This window comes from Lepisosteus oculatus, chromosome 17 (assembly GCF_040954835.1).
Source record: "Lepisosteus oculatus isolate fLepOcu1 chromosome 17, fLepOcu1.hap2, whole genome shotgun sequence".
NCBI lineage: Eukaryota > Metazoa > Chordata > Actinopteri > Semionotiformes > Lepisosteidae > Lepisosteus > Lepisosteus oculatus.
The window spans coordinates 8,285,895-8,302,185 of record NC_090712.1 but is presented as its reverse complement, the minus strand read 5'-3'; the positions used below and the strand labels follow the sequence as shown (position 1 = coordinate 8,302,185).

Below are 16,291 nucleotides of genomic sequence, written 5' to 3'. Positions count from 1 at the left end.
ACAAAACATCATAAGTCAAGTAACCCTTCAAAGACAAATCTTGAGTGTACCTTTAAGTTAGGGAAATGTTTTTTTTAATCTTTGTTATTAAAAAAAATCCTTATCCCCCATTCACTCACAATTTAATTGAACGTAAAATGGACTGTTGTGCACTATCTATGACAGAAGCGTAAAGTGTGTAGATATCAGGCTCTGGCCTGGGGTCATTGACCAGTTCTCCTGACCTGGCTTTAGAGAATTTTAGAACAGACACTACTCTTGTACGTGACACCACAGAAATAGCTGAAAGGCGGGACAATATGTTTAAGAATAGCCAGTGGGCCATAAGTGGAATGTGGACTCTTAAACCACATGGTAATAACACGACTGTAAAACTGTTGCAATTCTGGGCACTGTGGGAAATACATGTCATGTGTATCTCCTTCAGTGTTCTCCAGAAGTCGCCATTTTCATTACAATTAAGCTCATCTCAAACCTTCATTGGATTGTGCTGTGAATCCTTGCATCCCTACAAGTGCTTCCTAGAAAAGCGTTGTTTCTGAGATCATGAGCCAGAAGAGATTCTGCTTCTCCAGTGACTCTCTTTGTAGTCACATTGTTCATCAAGTTTGGAAACAATAATGTTTTGCTGCCTCACTGCTCAAGTGTATGATTGCATTCTCTCCACATATCTGCACAGGTTTTCTCCCTCCCAGTTCCTAAAGACATTCTGGTGAGGTTTGATTGACTGTTTTTAATTATTCCTTTCTCTATAATTCTGCAATGGACTAGCATCCTGTCCAGAAACAGAGCTGTCATGTGCTCTTTCTCCTGCCTGGTAACCTATGCTTCCAGGTTGGTACAGTGTATCATCGGGTCACGCTGGTGATAGTTGGAAACTTCATCTTTTGAATTCTAAATAATCCAAGAAACTGGTAACTCTAATCATAACTAATTTCTCTTCTGTGAGTCGGTATACACAATTCAATCAATAAAGTGCCCATTAAGCTTAACCAGCTTGACCAATCTATAAACTGCACTGTAGAGTCTTCACATAAATAATAGGGGATCCCTGGGAAACACTGAGAGCACTTCTTCTGAGGCTTTGCTGCAGGAAAAGGAACACATCAGCCTCAGCCTGGTCTGAGATAAGCTAAAAACTGAATTCCCATTTGCTTTACAAACACACAGCTACAAAAATATGTACACTTTTACATTTTTAACAGTGTATGCAAATAAAACAATAAAAGACTCACATTTGTAGCAATAGAACTCATTTACAGATCCTCAGTCTTTCACATAAGCTTATATGTTTATCTATAAGGTTCTAGAAATCTTGGAATTTTGGATGCATTTTTGGATGCAATTATGAAATAGCAATGGTCAGCATAAAATAGTATGCACATGGCAAATTCTGCAGGTGGTTAGTGCTTGCAGTGGACATACAAAAGAAGAAAACAGACATGGTAATCAATTAGAGAGTCTGAATGATCTTTACTGTACAGTATGTATACCGCATAATGCTTCCTCTCTTTGTGACCTTCTGCACAGACCAGTAGAAAATACAGCATATAAGGCAACCTGTCAACCAAAATAAAACTGAGATGGGGGAAAAACTGAATCAGGAAACTATAGACCAATCACTGCTAATATTATGGAAATTATAGTTAAAGCTAAATTAGAAGAATACTTACAAAACAATGGCATTTTAGAATACAGCCATCATAGATTAATTGATGGAAAGTCGTATTTAAATAGCAAGAATAACTTAGCTTATAACACTGAGACATACAGTATACCATGATATATTAAAATTGCCTGAAAGATTTCGATAAGGTCCCTCATAAAGGTTTAATTAGCATTTTCATCATATATTTGAACCATGGTTTTGAGAGACTTTACAGAGTGTTTTTTTTGGTACAGTGGGCCCAGGCAGCAATTATACAAACGTTTGTGCTTCAGCTAAAATGGAAGTAAGTCAACTTTAATTCTAACAATTGCCCTAACTAACTGTTGGAGCAAAGCTCATTTCACATTACCCAAAGTTAGAAGGTGTAATATAATATTAGAAAAACATGCCGGTTAGTCAGAAGCAGGTATAAATCCGATTCTCACGAGATAATGGTTCCTACAATAAAACAAAGCAATAAAACAATATATAAATTGTAACTTCACAATGCAGCAGCTTCAACTTAAGAGTTATTCAGTCATACGTAAGGGAAAACAAATCACATACAGTAACTCATCTATCTGTAGAACTAGAATCCCACTGCTCATTGCTGTGGTTTTTCATTTAAGCGTCATAGGTTCTTAATTTCAGTGTGGAATTTCATGTTTGTTGTAAGGTACAGACCTTAATGGCAAGAAAGCGATTTGGGGCCTTCTTAGAAAAGTATGATTGCCAAACTGCCACACAGATCTGAATATACAGTATTAAATAAATGAGAGGATGAATTGATAATATGAAAGATGTATCTCTGTGAAAATATATAGTATTACTAATATTTGCAATATGCTTTAAACAATGCACTTAAACAAACCTTCCTCTTTGAATATATATATATATTAAGACACTTCCACAGATTCATTTCTGACATAGTGGAATTAGTCCTAGGTGTCCAAGATTTTTTCTTATTGGTTTATATCCTTGTAGAGAATGACCTATATGAAAGTCTTAGTTATGAAAGAGAAACATCCAAACTCATAACCTCATGCAGGGCATCAACACAGTTTAAAGGGCCAAAGCCTTGCAGGTTTTGCTTTTCCCCAATTGATTAAAACTTATGGGAATCATTATTTTAACCAATCAAGTAAATCAACAGGCTGATTCAAAGATTTAAGGTGTGTTACAATTAAATATACTGTCAATATTCCTACAACACCTGTGGGACTTCATTGATTGTCCTTTTTATATTTTGCTCCTTTAAATGTTTTCCTGATTTTTCTCCACCTTCAGTGCATACCCCAATAGACACAGGGGTATTAGAACATTTCAGAAAATATGTTTTATTTCCCTATAACTGCCTTCCTTAGGTTCATGCATTTTATTATGGTTAGTAGGTCTGAGCAACATACTGTATATTCCATTCCAAAAAGTAGATTGATTCCAACACACCAAGGAGTGATAATTTATCACTTCTCATCATGTGAGAAGCAATATTGGACTAGTGGACCTATAGGTGGCACTCTTTCTTCTGGACAAGAATTTTCAAACAATACTTCAATATGGTGTCCAGGGACGTGGCACTGAAGGAGGTGCCATCTCCTGGAGAGATTAGACTGAGGTCCAGACTACTTGGCCTTTAAACTTCTCAGGTCATTTTTCAGAAAAGCAGACGTTTACTGGTTAAGTTCTATTACGGCTTGCACAATCTTTCCTATCTAACGTTCAACATGAATTTACCTCTACCTGATCTTCCATGATGTGGCACTGCTAGTGCATAATGTAGGGCTGCACATAAAGTAAAGTGGTTTGCAATTCTTTAAGATGAACATACATGCATAAGAACAGAAAGGTTATTCTGCCTATCACTTTTGGTAGGCAGTAGCTGATCGATCCAAGGATCTCCCGCAGCTGTTTCTTGAAAGAAGCCAAGGTGTCAGATTCAACACTATGAATACATCATTTTATTCATCCACAGCTCTCTGGTTAGGAACTGCCTCCTGTTCTCCATTTTAAATGAGGTTTTTAAGCACATAAATGCATTTGGAAATTTTCAATAACAGCTAAGTCCACTAAGGGAAAGCTGGAGAATGATTTGACAGAGAAACAAGAACAAGGCACAGGAGACAATGTAAACAATTTACAATTCCATTGTAAGTCCATTGCCGTATGAGCACACATACTCACACAAGGATAACCAACCTAGACAGCATATCTGTGGACTGCGAGTGGAAATTGGAGCTTCCAGCAAAAACCCATTTGGCCATATACTGTAGAATGTTTTTCAGGCTAGAATCAAATACAGGACTCAAATACCATGAGGCAATGTAAAGGCTATGCTAACCACCACAACACCATACTGCCTGCAATTTTGTGTGATTGTTACAGAAAAAGGCAATTCTTAGCTGTAATGTACCATATCAGTTGATATAACCCATGGAAATGACTAACTATTACTTTTTTTTTGCTTCTTACTTGGAAGAAATCCATGAGCAGGGGTGACATTTAAACACAGGAGCATTTATGCTTGCTGATGGTTTCCAGCTTTAGAGAAGACAAGCATGACTAACACCCATGGCTTTTGACATTCAGCTGCATGTCACAATAAACGTTTGAATTTTTTTACCCTTTTTAGAGACCTGCACTAATCATACCTGATGATAATCTGGCAGATGCCTGTGAAAATAGGCCATCTTTTATTTTTCATCAGAAGTTGTAATTACGGTGACAAATCATACCACATCATAACCACTTTAATTACCAGTATACTGTACAAAGGTTTACTATAGTATTCTGCACACAATGGCTGTGGTGATTATTCTCAGACCCCACGAACATATCAAAGAATTAAGAAAAGATTACTATTAAAAGAAAGATTACTATTACCATAGGCTACAGCTGATAATGCTTTCATTACAAAATAGCTGTTCCTTTATGCAGCCACCTCATCAGCATTAAGTACAGCTTCTGCCTCTAAACACATTCTCAGGAGATTCAGTAAAGTCTGTATAACCAGATTATGACAATATTAACATTGTGTAAATGCCCCCAGAAAACAAAACTTGATGGTAACTGTATCTGGCAGGGATAAATTACTCTTTGACCTTCAATGCCTTTTTATAGAAGTCACAGGATTCTTGTGATCATAATATATCTTCTGTCATCTCACTCAGCTTCTGTGAACTACAAGAGGACATGAAGCAGTTGACCCTATTCATTGTGCTCTGACACTGGATTGGAAGATGAGGCCTGATTGTATGAGCATGCACACAGGTGACATTCCAGCTTGTCAGAAGTGTTCTGAATTACATCAGAGTGACAAGCTAGTGACCCCAACACTGTAAGGCAATGCTACATACCCTGGACCAAGAAGGCTCAGGCAGGCAAATTGAAATAAGTAACCAGAAAAATAAAGGAAATGTCATTGGCTGTTATCACCACATGCTCTGAAATGTCTTCACAAAATCCCCTGCACATTTACAGTACATCCTCTCAAAGGGGTATTGGGGTATTGTGACACTTTGGGGTGCCAGGCAAGGGTCTTTTAGTTTAGTTTAAGGAGCATAGGAAGAGACAGAGGAGATGGAGGAAGAGTTTATTAGTACAAGTGATATGCTGTTTTTTTATTTTCCAGAAGCACTCACTTGTTTGTATTTCCACCAGATGCTCTGCTTTCCTCTCACATTCCAAAGACATACAGTACAGAACTGGAAGGCTAATTGGCTTCTGAGAAAGACTGGCCTAGGTGTGACCGTGTGTGTATCTGTGTGTGCTCTGCAACCTTTCATATTATCACACTGGCTCCCTGTGCAGGGGACTCCAGTTTCCCCACAAACCTGAATTAGATGAAGCAGTTAAAAATGTATGGATAAATAAGCTATGGGCTTGTTTTTCACACTCATAATTCTATTACAGTATGTGCTATTTTATCATTTAGTATTTGATGCTCAAGGCAATTCAATACAAGGCAATCCAAGTTCAGTAGTATTTCCTACTTCAATTCCACATTTGATGATACAGTTCATGGTCACACTATTTTTATACTATAACAGAAATTCATTAATGATTCATACAGTTGTGATTTCATGGCAGCGTGCCTCTTTGCTCTCCCAAGCTAAGGGAATTCCAGCTGGAGTGGTGACATGCATTGAGTTTGCTCATGTGTGACAGCCGCCCATGCTGTTAATGGCTGCTCCTTCCTCCCAACTCAGTCAGCAGATATTAAATGGCATTGGTCTTCAATTTTAACAGTACAGGAAACATGGAGGGTCACAAAAGTGCAATGAAACTGTTAACTATAAATCTGAAATAAACTCTCAGTTACAGACTACTATAATTGGACAAAGGGCTTAATTATGAAGCATTTAATACAAGACAAATCTAATGAAAAAGTTCTGTATAGTTTGCTTTCAACGAAAAAAGTTCTCAGCTTGAAATCCCTGCCTAGAGCTTAGCTTTAGCTTAGCTATGATCTCCTGAGGGGGCTGTTGCTGAAGGTTTTCCTTGGTCTCTAATTCAGTTCATTCCATTCATTAATACGAACATCACAAAGACGGATTTCTAGGCCAGCAGCTGCAGCTACAAATCTGAAGAGTTATTTACCTTCCATTTAGCAAGCTGTGTCTAATGTGCCGTAGAGATATACTAGCACTACTCTGATGAAACACCGCTCCATTTACTATCACTGCTTAACAAGAAAAACACTTTGGTCTCTAGCCTTAGAGTCGCTTCACAAATAGGCTTCCTTTTACTTTACATTTAGTTCAGCTGTCAACAGCAAGCTGATCATCATCTCCTTCCTTACTGGTTTATTAGTGGTGTAGTCAATATGATAAACACAAAGGTATTTGCATCTTTACTTTGGCTTTTCATATCTTCAGTGGATTTTTTTTTAATTTTCAAAAGGCACCTTAATGCACATTATCCAACGCAGCTGTTATTCAGGGTTACAAATGTGTGAACACATCATCTGTTTGACACCCCTCCCCCGCCAGACCATTTGTATTGCATTAAGAACCTTTGTGCTGTAACTCTAAATAAGTGTCAGAAGGAAAGGAAACAAATAATTTTAGTTGATCATTCTGCATACGTTTAGAAAAACCTTGTTAACTTGAAATTCTTTTTTCTGTTCTGAAAATAAAACAAATTGAAGTAATGAAGAAGATGTCATTATGAAGAGAAGTAGGAACAAGGGAAAAAAAGAGTCCATTTGACATCAGTGTTTTTTTACAATGCAACAAAATGCAGACCCACTCCAGGTCAGCAATGAACAGTTATCACTAATTTCAATGTTTACAGGTGATATTGTAGAAAGTATATATATTAACCAGAAAGATATGGGGAGCTTCAATGTAGTCAAAACATCTCTTTATTTAGAAGCATATTGTATAGAATTTTGCTTCAGACTGCAAGTGACAAGCAAATGAAGAAAAGCTCTCAAGATTCCATTTGTACCGGTATGAATGGCAAATAATTGGAAATGTTCTATTTCTCCTTTTTTAAAAAAGTCTTGGTTCTCTTCTTTAGTCTGGTACTTGTTATCACATGCTTCCAAGTACACAGAACATTGTAAATACCTTTCCAAGAGCTTCTGCATTAAGAATTATAATTAGTTTTACATAATCGTATTTGTGTAGAGCTTTACTGAAGGATCACAAAGTTCTTTGTATATAGGAGTGAACCTTTCTCATTCACCACCCAATTCCAGGAACCATTATGCACCAGCTGCCACAATATACTGCAGATGAGGCAGAGAAGTGAGTAATTGCTGCAGCAGCTGAAGTAAGGGGGATCTTTTGGTAGGTCAGAGTGAACAAGTTCAAAGTAGAATTTAGCCAGAACTTTGAGGTTAAAACCCTTACACCTACAAACAGTGTTGAGGGATTTTCAATTAACATTGTGTTTTCAGTTTGATGTCTCCTCCTCAGGGCAGCACTTACAACATCCCACACAGCAACCTTGTTTTTGTAGAAATTCTGTTTGTGGTTGTTAACTATGTGTGAAAATACAGACCAGTGAAACAAGAACATGAACTTCTTCCAGTCCTGTTTTTTAATGGGACATTCAAAATTAGGTCAGCAGAGGCTATACATAAATAGAATTTGTGCAGACTTTGTATACAAGCATAAAGAAAACTAAATAAACATAAATAAAACTAAAGAACAAAAAAAAAGAAAACAGCTAAAAAAATGAACTGTTAATTTTTTTGAGAAAGCATTTTAAAATACTTATAATCAAAAGGTTGTCAAATTCATCTGACAACAAGCAAGATCCTTCACAATGCAATGACCTTGGAGCCATCGTATCAATATTTGCTGTTGTATTCTGATAGTAAGCCGCTTTAAAAACTGCTCAGGTTTATAATGTATTACCTTGTCAGTTTTCGCAGCTCCTCTGTTGTTGGGAGAGCCTTCTTGGTCAGGCTGAATGGAGGCAATTCTTCTTCCCCAATGACAGACTTCACCTTTGGCTGTTGGGAAAAGGATGATAAAAATGTATGAGTGTATATCATTATCAGTGGTTCCTTAGGGTTTACAGCAACATCTAAAATCAAACCTTGGTTTTTCATTCTTTTAATACTTTTCTTAAAATCATGCACGCCTCAAATATCAATAAAAAACAGTACTCTTAGAAAAATAAAAAAGGGGACTAAAGCTGTGAGAAATGTGTAGCACTATTAGATTTTGTTCACTCTTTACTGTGGTTTCCTAAGCCAGTACATCATCCTGAAATGATGGACTCATCAAGATTAAAAAGGTTAAAATTGTTCCACTAATAATTTAGTTGAAGAGAGATGTATTTACTTCATTAGAAACACTTGGGTGGGGTTTATCTGTTTACATGGTGAAAAGGAAAATAAAATGAAATATCCCAAATATACTGTAAAGCATAATGTATTTTACAAAGCTGCACAATATATGAACATATTTTACTGTACCTTGTCTATGGATTAATTAAACGGGCTATTTCTGAATCTACATAAACAATGCTCTCTTTTTGCACATTTTCAGTGGATGATGTTTCCAAATAGAATCATAAAAAGGGTTAGAATGAAGAGCAGCACTAACTGTTTCACAGACAATTTTGTCTTGTTATCTGACAGTTACACATTGTTGTTTCCATTGGCTGTTCCCAATACATTCCAGTGCATTTCAAATTTAACACTGTGCTCCTTTTGAAATATCACCCTACCTACACACAGTAAGTCATTTTTCTTGGATGTGTTTTGTGACAGTTTGTTTTGTGCAACTCAATGCTTAGCAGTGTTAGGAAAGAAATGTATTTTTCCTTTTGGTAAAAACGTTTGGTGATTTATTTCTAAAAGGGAAGTGAAGGTCACACCTTCCTGTTTTTTCTTCCTGATGCATAGTGGTAACTGTGAGAGGTGAAATAGCAACACAAGGAAATCATGTAGCAGTGTTTATATAGGGGGTGTGATGTCACACTTTGTTCTGGAAACCAATCTGGATAAAAGGAAAACAACATGAAAGATTAAACATATTTTGTATGCTTAATAATAACCAAGCAAAGAAGTCGCCAAAAGTACAGTTTCAATCTTTTTTCTTTCTCTGAAAATGGCCAGCAGTGTTTCATATCCATGGTAATTAAGTTTACAAATGATGCAAAAATACGAGAATAAGCAAACACTGTTGTAGCTACAAAGAATATTAAAGAAAATCTTGAGACTGGAAGGTAATGTTTGATGTATAAATGTGCAGAGCATCACATTAAGGTAGCAAAAACATAAGCAGTGCAGATACAAAATGGGAAACAGAGTCCTTGTAGAAGCTACTTATGAAACTGTAAATGTAGAAGACAGGGATAAAACAAATCTTATGCTCCTTTACATTTTCCCTACAATATAGGAGAACAACAAAAGTATATATGTTCTGCAACATCAAATTCTTCATTCCTCTGTGTCTGTGCCAGTTACTTTATGCCACACAACAATATGAGTTTAAATATTGTATACTGTGTACATGAAAGCTTTTTATTTCAGAAATTTCTAAACTAAATAATCAGATTTGAAGGACAAGATGTCCAACATTTCTTCAATAGAATTGTCAATGTTTTTAATGTAAAAATCCTGCTTTGAGAACAAAAGCAATAGCAAAAACCCAAGACTGTGCAGTTTGTTTGAAAACCCATTAGGGCAGATATATTTTGACCAGGCATCGCATGTACTGTAAGTGCAGTTTTGAATAGAAGAAGCAGCTGCCCTCAGTACCTGTAACAACATCAGCACTAATGCGATGCTCATATTGACAAATGAGTAAGAGAGATCATTTATTAAAGCAAAGCTATAATAACACTGAGGAAATCCTGCATGATTTATTTTCTAATCAAAATCAGAATCAAGCTCAAATCTTTTCACTCTGTAGAAGATCCATCAAGGACAGCTCTGTGTTCTTCCTCAAGATAAAAATCAATTGCCAGAGACTTCACTGAACCAAAGATACCACCTTGATACTTTTAAACCACTATTTCAGAACAGCTGCATTACATTTCTTCCATTAGCTACCAATTTAATTTTTAGTTGCTACGAAACTCACAAGGCACAGCAGTCTTGCCACTGTCGCTAAGGCTGAGTACAGTTTCGCCATGTAACAACAGAAAAAAAACAACCTAATGATTCCATAATCTATTAAAATAATACAAATACATAAAATCAAACAGGGATAAAAGTGCCATCAGGAAACAAAAAAGTGTACATAACAAACATGTTTTTTCTATTTATGCCTCTGAATAAGCATGATTTATTGATCCACCCGTAGAGCATCTCTCTCTAAAACAATAAAGAAACTGTTTTAGAGAGAAATAGCCTCAGGTTGTGAATGGTTTCTCAGTATGTAGCTCCCCTTAAGAGAAGCTCCCCTGAAACAACGAAACTATCTAAACATAAATATACAACAAGCAATACCATATACAGTACATTTACGTATATGATACGCGAGAGCCAGAAGCAACCACAATTAAATTGGATGGAAAGGCTGATAAAATGTTAAAACAAGCACAATAGAGAGCGTAGAATTGATTACTTTATTTCATTAAAACAGCTGCATGTTTTCCTTTTTGTATAGATTATACATTATATGAAAGTGATATATAATGCCTTAATAGAAAAGAATGTTACAGCAATTATACACTGCAGGGTTAAAATAGACTTTCATATACCACATGTCACATATGTATCCATATTAATGAAAAGCACAATATCTGTGTGAGTTTGGAGAGAGTGAAAATTGTACAAGTACTACAGGAGGTGTTGAAGGATTTTTCATGAAAATGTATTCTAGCTATCACATGTAGCATGAGAGTGTGAAAACAGTAATTTTTTAACCTTTTTTATTAAAAAAATACAGAATAATAATGATAATCTACTAGATTCTGATTGATCATGTACTGTATTATAACATAGGTTTAGGTAAAACCATTGTTTACTTTTTTGACACAGTAATGTGTGCAATAGTGGAGGCCTGTCATTCAAAGGACACTGATGATGAGCTCCTAAGTAGGGTACTTTACCCTCCAGCAAACCCAATTGTGTGAATTATTACCAAAACATATCAATAATATTTACATAAATAAAATAAGTTATAGAATATACTGTATACAGTACATAAGACAAGATCACTTTGTTAGCCATATACAATTTCTTGCATTAGGAATTTGGTAGCATTAATGTGCTTTGGATAAAAGCAATAGCTACATAAATTAATAATAACAAATAAACTATTTTACTGCATGGCTGGAGACTGCTCACATCACATCTGAAAATAGCTAAGCTTATCCTGTCATTCAAGAGCTCTAACAGAATCAAGCATAAAATATTCAGTGCTTGCGGGGTAAGATCTTCAGTTTTTAAGCATACTGTACATGGCTACAACAGCCAAAAAAAAGAAAACGGGAAACCAACAGACAACAATAACCTTTACGAGGAGCTCCCTGTGAGATTGAAGGGCAAACTCACATTACGCTGTTAACATGTTCAAACACTTCAGATCGTGTTTATCATTTTCCTAAATAGAAATGTACTGTAGCTTAGTCAGATCAAAAGGAGGGTAAGTTAATTACAAAGACCGTCTGTCATGCTGACCATTGCAGACCCAAAGAATGAAGTGTTTTCCATGACAGAACATCTTGTGCAAACATCTCTTTCTGTAACTGAGCATGTTTGCTCGTTGAGAAAAAAGGCCTGTCCAGAAAGATAAACACTTAAGGAACAGTCTAGCTGGCATCCATTTTGTTTGCACTTCACACTCTCTGGTTGAAGTCTTTTCACTGTCAAGACTGTTTTCCAGAGCCGGTAAAAAATAAAAAAACAGGTTTTTAATTTAAGGAGAGCACATTTGACTTTTTTTTTCAGAGCATACCGAGATGTCTCCAGTTATGGAATTACATTTCATTATCCTACCTGCAACTGTTTCTCTAACTCTGTATCAACCTACTGTATCAAATTATGTTTTTTCTCAAGTAATACAACCAATATTTCAGTACTTTGGTTTTGGTTAGATGCCATTGAATGCACCAGAGAGACAAATATACTGTATAAAGTAGCTCCCTCCCCTAGCTAAGGGAAAGGCAACCTTTCCAAGGCTGAATAAGCTGTCCAAACCTTCCCTCCTGAGCTGCAGAAGGGAGCCTGCTGCAGGGGTGTTCACTGGGGGGTGGGGGAGATGTGAGGGAGACGCGCGGAATGGAGTCCTGGGTGCAAGACTCACATACATAGACGAGCGGAAGTGTGCAAGGTTGAGATCCAACCTCTCTCCCAAATTTCCGGTACACCTTCCGTCAGAACTCCATAACGTGAGATGATAATGAGGATCAAGCTGTGCATCCTGTGGTGTTAACCAAGTGAATCTTAACTGTAAATTTTCAAAGTTAAAAATCGGTCTGATGTGACAGAACATAGATAAATATAGGCACTAAGGGGAACAATCACAAAATAAAAAGCCTAAATGTTCTGTCACCTTTGAAATGAACTAAAGAATAAAGTAAAAAGCAATGGCCAATTATCTATATAATTAATAATAAATAAAATATTTATGTTAATATGCAATTAAATACGGATTAATAAAATAATCTAAACTAAAACTGAAAAAAACATGGTATTGATGGTAACATTATTATTATTATTATTATTATTATTATTATTATTATTATTATTAATAATAATAATCATATAATTATAATTATAATGTGCCAGATAGTTGAAATGTTGAATATCAAGGCAGTGTGATTCTGATTCACTAATATACAATACTGTCAGAAGTTACTGTTTTCTATGCTTCCAGATGTCATTATTCCAGAAATTTCTGTCAGATCTGCCACTACATTTATTTCCCTCAGTCACACGGTGAATTCTACTAATCACCCTCTGTCACTCAACCACAGAAGCCAGCATGCTTGTAGTCATGGAAACCTCCTTAATGCTGTCTGATTGGCATTTTAACAAGATCCAATGTAGCCTGCTTGAAGAAAAACTGGGGAAAAACACTTTTTGTCCGCAATCAATACTGTATGAAAAGATAATTTCACAGGATTGTTTTAGGTATTCCCTCCGCAATTTAGCTAAAAGAAAACCAAAAATCGATTTTAATAGAGTTTTATAATATTATCCAATCATCTGAACACTTTTTTCCAATTGTACATAAAATTATAGCATGTGTTTTGCTGTCCTGTCATTATGTTACCATTTTAAAGCACAGAGTGCAGAGAGTGTGATGTGGCCTAATTAGACTGAGAGATACTCATTTTCTGGGACAGTTAGCAGCAGGACAGCTGCAGCATTATTGTTAGGATTTTGTGGTGTTCTTGTTCTTGTGGTGCCTACATTTGTCCTGTGCCGTTCACAGTGTGTGTTGTAGCCCTGGTATGAGTGGGCAAGTGTGTGTGTGGGACTGCCTTCCAGCTCCTATAGATGCAGACCCTGTTGGGTAGGACTGGCTGTGAGCGAGTGGGTGCTTCGGGAGTAACTGTGTGTGAATGCAGGGAGGATCACTGACTCCAGGATTGCTATACCTGGTAATAAATAGGCCATTACTCACCCATGTGGGCATACAGTATTTGTCTTGAGCAAACTCCATTTATTCCTGAATAACCTACAGCTGTAAAAGCACTAGAATATTCGTGGTATATACACATTGATGGAATAGGGGAAATTGTGTCGCAAGAAATCCTTATACATTATACATTCTCAATAATGTACATAAATTAAGTTAAACTGTGCATTGACTAACCTTAAGAACAGCTCCTGTAAATCCTTGCTGGGGCTCCTTATTTCGAAGTAACTCAATCTTATTCTGAAGAGAAAAACATCATCAACATATTGATTTTTTAATGTCAAATAATTTTGCTTTTACAAACACCCTTCAGTCTGAAATGGATATCTACCAGCAAAGAAGAACTGTATAATACACGTGCAGTGTTAAATTTGTGCCAGTTCCTATAATTTAAAATATATTTCTCTTTGGTATACTTCATAACTTTAACTGTTAAGAGCTGAAAATTGCTTGCAGGCCTTAAGCCTAGCCAATTTTCTGTTTGACTAGGATTGCTTAACATGTGTCATGTTTTGAACATTCCTGGCCAACATAACCTTAAAAAATAATGTTTTAGTAATGCAATAGTCACTAAATGTTAAAAACATTTCATATACTGTAGTGCAAGTTCATAACTCCTAGAGCCAAAGATAAAGACAAAGACTTAATTACTGGTTAAAGGGAGAACTTGATTAGAATCTAAACTGTTTTCTTGTTTAAGTTTTCTGAAGTTTTCTACTTATGTATCGCTTACCTATATTACACATTAAACCAAAGGCAAAAATATTTAAATCATAGGCAAAAACATCAGAAAATACTAACAGAAGATAATCAAATGATTAAGAACAAATTCAGACTGAGAAAAGACTTGGCAGATGATATTTCTTGTAAACAAGTTATTGTCTTGAACTTTGTATCATATAACTGTGACCTATATATTCTTCCCTACCAGTGTGCTTCTTTACTTATTTTCCCTGAAAAGGATAACTGGATAAACCACTACCTGCACATATATTCACCCAGTTTCTGGGCAAGGGCTCCCTCAAGCGGCAGATAATGGGAAAAACTTTAAACTATTTAGAAATTTAGAAAGTTAGAAATAACATACATATGCAAAAATTCAATTTGTTTTAAGATTTCTTAATTAACACCATCAAGAATAATCAATAATAATCATAAACAACTTACATATTCTCTAATCATTGGACATTCCAGGACACAAACTAGGACATTAATAAATACTATACACTATAATTTTACAAAACAAAAAACAAAAGAAAAAAGTTGAAAACAATTCACTGAAGAAGATATGGGACATATTCCATGGAATTTAATTCAGATATAAACCACTCTAAATTCAAAAAGCATGTGAGCCAGAATCCACAGTGTTAATATTGTTGATATTGCATATTTAAGCCAAAAGGCTGAGCTGATTTATATTGTAATTGTTTGTAACTGGTTCTGCTAGTTCTTAGAAATACAGTACAAGCTGCTTAATATATTCAAGAGCTGTTTAATTAGCTGCTCAAATAGATTTTTGCAGGACTGCAATTTTTCAATAAAACCTGAGTAGAAAAAGTGCTCAATTTCTTACTACATTTAATTTTATAATTTTTTGAACATCTAGATATAAATCAAATTTTGAAACCAATTGAAAAACATCTACAGGAAAAATATGAATATGTTAAAGGTACTCTGCTGTTTTTTACAGAAGGACTCTTGTACCGGGATTAAAACGTTATTGTAAAATTCCCTCTTTGCAGTTTGTTGAACATGTTTCTTGCCAAGCTAAGATTAATACACCTTATTTTTTTGAAAAAACAAAAGTAAACCAATTATTAAAAAATACACATGTAGTGTTTGCCCAGCCTATAGTTAGCTATTCACAGTATACAGTATATACTGTATATATATATATTCATCTGTATCTATCAATTACTTCAACTCCTTATTTTATTGTTGTCTTACTGAGGAAAAAAACAGTTGTGAAATTAGGGGCAGGGTCAATTACTTTAATAATCATATATATTTCCAGGGGCATGATTGTACAGTACAAGCACAAAGTAGAATTTAGTCTATGGGGTCGTGGGGATCTGAAGAATTAATCTGGACTAATTTAATACCTCATCCGAAGGAGAGAACCTCTTACAGAAAAGTGTTCCTCTATCAAACAGGGGCATCGGTATTGCAAATCTGATCCAATAAACATCACTAACAATAGGAATAACCTGATCTACCTTAGGGTCTCACAAACCTGTGGTGATCAGGCTGATCCTTGCAAAGCTTCTGAGATATGACAGGATTAGACTACAGGTGGTAATGCTTCTGTCAATAAACAGTAAAGCATATGTTTTGAGATTGAAATAAGATTGAATTCAGCTTCATATAAATTAACAATTAATGAATATGGACAAATTATGATAAGGTGTAAATATGCTTGTAAGTGTTAATGGACAATATTTAACAACCAATAGAAAGAAATTACTGATATCAAGTGGTTCTCAAAACAAAATATGAGTTTCTGTATATTACAGCATCTCAAGTACCACCTTAGCTGCAAGTGTTAAGTTTTTGTTTCTGCTAGAGCTACATTAAGAAACAAATATAT

The 16,291-nt window shown here is 35.5% G+C and overlaps 1 protein-coding gene across 4 annotated transcripts in view; it reads right to left on the bottom strand.

Annotated features, from left to right (window-relative positions):
* Positions 1-16,291, bottom strand: part of LOC107079342 (uncharacterized) — a 42,172-nt gene that overhangs the window by 19,330 nt on the left and 6,551 nt on the right. For all 4 annotated transcript variants that reach the window (XM_069179986.1, XM_015362695.2, XM_069179985.1 and 1 more), the window contains 2 exons: positions 13,882-13,944; positions 8,014-8,111 (listed from right to left, as the gene is read on the bottom strand). In XM_069179986.1, coding sequence (XP_069036087.1) covers positions 8,014-8,111; positions 13,882-13,944 — 161 coding nt within the window. The remainder of the gene's footprint in view (positions 1-8,013; positions 8,112-13,881; positions 13,945-16,291) is intronic.